Consider the following 3,839-nt stretch of genomic DNA (forward strand, 5'->3'; position numbering starts at 1 on the left):
CCTTAGCCTAGTCGCATAAATAATGTTGGTCAAACTCTTATCCGATTCTAAAATATCATGGGGAGACGTAAATAAATTAAGTTCAAAAAAATGTAACTGCAGTGATTGACACAGGATTACTTACGTTTTCCTCAGGGAATATAGGTATACAATTTTCATCTTTATCATAAAATATCTCGAAAACTTTCACTCGTTCGAAAAAATTGGATTTAATATTAATATTTATTTTGACTAAGTCCACAAGTTTTGTTATGATTATTTTTTATGTTTGATGGTTCTTGAGATAAACGTGAAAAACCATGATTTTTATGGGGTTTTTATGGTTTTCACCGTATAAATAAAATTTGCGCTAATTTCCACGATGATTTTCGTAATCAGCGCGTCAAAATACGTGCGTATACCTAGTTCAAAAAAATTGGATGTAAGGCCTATTCAGAACTTTATCCAACGCTTTAAATGTGAGTGTTTATTTTTAAAAGCTATAATAAGCAATTTTTATAACATTTATTTGATAAAATTTAAATATGAAATTCAACTTGGATCATTTAATTTAGAAATACAGTGTAAATTGAAAGCCTTCAAATTAAACAATTTTGAATTGAACGCATCTAGATATCTGACTTGAATTGAAAACGCTTGTGAAATATCCCAAACTGGAACTGGAACTTGTTAAATAATTTTTAATTTTTAATTAAAAATATTCAAGAATTTTTAATTTCGTAATAAATGTCTGAAATTTTTAAGAATTTAAGAATTTAAATTACTTAATAAAATGTTTTGGAAAAAACTGCCACAAAGTCCAATCATTATGAATGAATTTTATTTTCAATTTAAGAAAAAAATATGTATTTACCTCAGTTTCTTGTTCTACATACAAAATATTACGATTCCGTAAGACCAGCTCGATCCTCCTGCTTCTAAATTGTTCACAATTTTATTACTCATTTTATCAGCAGAAATTTGAAAAAATTAAAAATTATTTTCTAGATTGTGCCTTTCTTACCGAGGTATTTTATTATCAAATAAAATAGCATTATATGCTTTTCGAGATCGAAGGCAAAGAAAACCCAAAGTAATAATAAGAAGAATGCAGGTAACAATTAATCCAACGAGCACCTGTTGGGAAAATCTTTCGTGAACATTTGAACAATACAACCCACTTAAAAATAATAAATCTGAATATTTTTTGTAAAACATATTTGTTGAAAATTAAATATATAGAAACTTATTTACAATTTTCAAATTTTTTTCAAATTATATACATACAGTTATATTTCCTCTCTGGATCGAGTCTTTGTTAGGAAATTCTATTTCCAAATATCCTTCATTTCCCTGACAACCTCGAATGTCTTCTGCATTTATCAATATTATTACTGATCCCTTGATTGAATTTTGATAATTTAAATTTGCTTCCTTTTTCCACAAGAATGAAGAATTTTCGAATGGTAGAGTTATTATTTTCGTTTTGTTGTAAACAGGCAGACCATTTTTTGATACCAGAAGCGGTGAGCTGATACTGGAAAATAAAATATTTTTAATTACTATATTTTTTTTTTCATTTTACTTTTTTATTGTCATCGATTATTTTCAGGCCCGTAAAGAGAAAAAACGGGCCCAGGGGGGGGGGAGTTATGGGCCCCTATGTCATTTTCAAGGTATGAAAACTCCAGGCCCAGGGACACCCCCACCTCCTCGGCAGGCCTGATTATTTTTAAACATTTTATAAGTTTTCAGTTTGTTTTGTGATAATAATTAATTTAAATAGAAACCTGATTCTGTGAGCATGAATTCCATAATCACTGGAATTGGATCTCCACTTTATTAAAATGTCCCCATTTGATAAAAACTCAGTTTCAATTTTGGGTACAGGAAGGAATTTTTGTGAATTTTTGCAAATGCATGTTTGACCAACGCACTCTGGTACGGTATATATTTTCTGCAATTTAAAATGAATTGAAATGAGTTTAAAATAAAAAATACAAAATTGCATTATGTTTTTTTACCAACCGTAGATGTTTGCAATGCAGAATTTGTTCTAGGATTAGCACAAACTATAATTTTGTAAGTACAATTCAATTGTATATTGAGTTCAGAAGCTTCAGGCAAAAGTTTGCTTTTGGGAAGTAGAACTTGAAATTCGTTTCCATCTCGTGTTGTGTGATAAAGAGATGCTTTCTGACAGGATGTTTTATTTTCGGCCTCTTCATTAAAAATCGATGAGACTAATATACTGAAAAGAAATTTGAAGATATTTTTATAAAAATTGGAATATTCTTTATTATATTAAAACTAAGTTAAATTATTACAGGAAAGTATTTTCAATAAGTTTAAACTTTTTGTTACTTTCAAAAAGTATTATTTTTGAATTTATTGCGAGAATATCTCACATTGCTGATTTTGGTTGATAGTGAGCAGCCAAACAGCGTTTTCAACAATTCAACCAGGATTGATTGAAACGCTGTTTTTCAAATGTGACGTTTCAAGATTAAACAAGATGTTGAATAAGGTTTTCTATAATTTACTAAGAATTTTTTTTTCAATAAAATTATGCAGAAATTTGTTTAATATACTGTAGAATTCATGTATTATGCTTTATTGCGCTGAATAGAAAATCCTATATTTCTTATGTTTTTTGCTATCTGCGTATAATAAGGCATACCTGATTTCGACTGTACTACAATGTTTAGCAGTCTAATAATTATTTAAAAAAAGTTTATTGTTCAAAATCGATGCAACTTCCCCATTATTATTTAGTTTTACCTGTATGAAGAAGGTGGCATGCCATTTGCAGGTGGTAGCCAAGAAATATTAAATTTCAATCCTCCAATTTTATTTTTCACTACATTATCTTGAAAAATTGAAACAGTTAAATTCCGGATAATTCCAACTGCAAGAGTGGTGTTTTGACTTTTTGAACAATAAACACGAACTGCACTGAATACAAAAATCAGATAAGCAGTCTTCCAGGTCCAATTGTTATATTTATTCTTTAATAACATTTCATTTCATTGTTTTCAACTAAGTAATATTTTCACTGTGCGATTAAATAATATTAATAAATTAAAAAATAATTAATACAACAAAGAAGTGTCCACATGAAAAAAGTTCCTACTGCTTATTGCGTAGATACGTTATTAAACGTGTTTTGGTCAGTAAAATCTGATCTCTATGTAGACCTTATCTGATAAGTTTTTCTGATTATATCCGATGAGCGTCTTATTCCATCATTGATAAATGGATAAGAAATAATGTAATATTACGTTTTTTTTCGTTAATTACTTGTATATTGGGTAAGATATATTAAATGCAAGCAAAATAAATTAGTAAAAATTTATTTATTGTTTACTCAGAACCAAAGCTGACATAACCTTTTTTATAACTTATGTCTAGTAGATTCCCTCACATAATTCAAAATATTGGCGGGACATCCCATTTATCTCCCAGGATATCCTGGGCATATCCCTTCATATATACAGATTTTATGGTCACCATTATTTTGGTTATTTTTGCATATTAAAGTATAGGCTCTAAAATCACTAATAATACCAGTATGCTGTAAAAAAAGTTTTTTCGAATTTATATTTCAAAACGAAAAATGTGTATACATTTCAAATTCCTATTTTTGTCGCGTCCATTCCGCCATATTGATGTGACGCCTTCAAACGCTTGTATAATATACGTTTTCTTTCCATCAAAACAGAAAGAATACAGCGATACTATTGGTATTTTGTGCCTAAATGTGAGAACGCTTCTGTTAAAACAAGTGCCCTAGAACATCTTTAATATCAACAGTATCAGACTGTTGCGAAGATCATTTCAACGATAAGCAAAAATTTCAT

At 28.9% G+C, this 3,839-nt stretch overlaps 1 protein-coding gene across 1 annotated transcript in view; it reads right to left on the reverse strand.

The window, feature by feature from the left end:
- The window catches only part of LOC117176753 (receptor-type tyrosine-protein kinase FLT3-like), a 5,650-nt gene extending 2,545 nt beyond the window's left edge, over positions 1 to 3,105 (reverse strand). Inside the window, exons 1-6 of the mRNA XM_033367032.1 lie at positions 2,761 to 3,105; positions 2,008 to 2,230; positions 1,770 to 1,936; positions 1,267 to 1,516; positions 1,004 to 1,116; positions 854 to 917 (exon numbers count right to left, since the gene is read on the reverse strand). Of these exons, the coding sequence (XP_033222923.1) occupies positions 854 to 917; positions 1,004 to 1,116; positions 1,267 to 1,516; positions 1,770 to 1,936; positions 2,008 to 2,230; positions 2,761 to 2,999 (1,056 nt within the window). The 5' untranslated portion in view covers positions 3,000 to 3,105. The remainder of the gene's footprint in view (positions 1 to 853; positions 918 to 1,003; positions 1,117 to 1,266; positions 1,517 to 1,769; positions 1,937 to 2,007; positions 2,231 to 2,760) is intronic.
- Positions 3,106 to 3,839: the final 734 nt, after the last annotated feature.

The sequence above is a fragment of the Belonocnema kinseyi genome, chromosome 7, assembly GCF_010883055.1.
Source record: "Belonocnema kinseyi isolate 2016_QV_RU_SX_M_011 chromosome 7, B_treatae_v1, whole genome shotgun sequence".
Taxonomy (NCBI): domain Eukaryota; kingdom Metazoa; phylum Arthropoda; class Insecta; order Hymenoptera; family Cynipidae; genus Belonocnema; species Belonocnema kinseyi.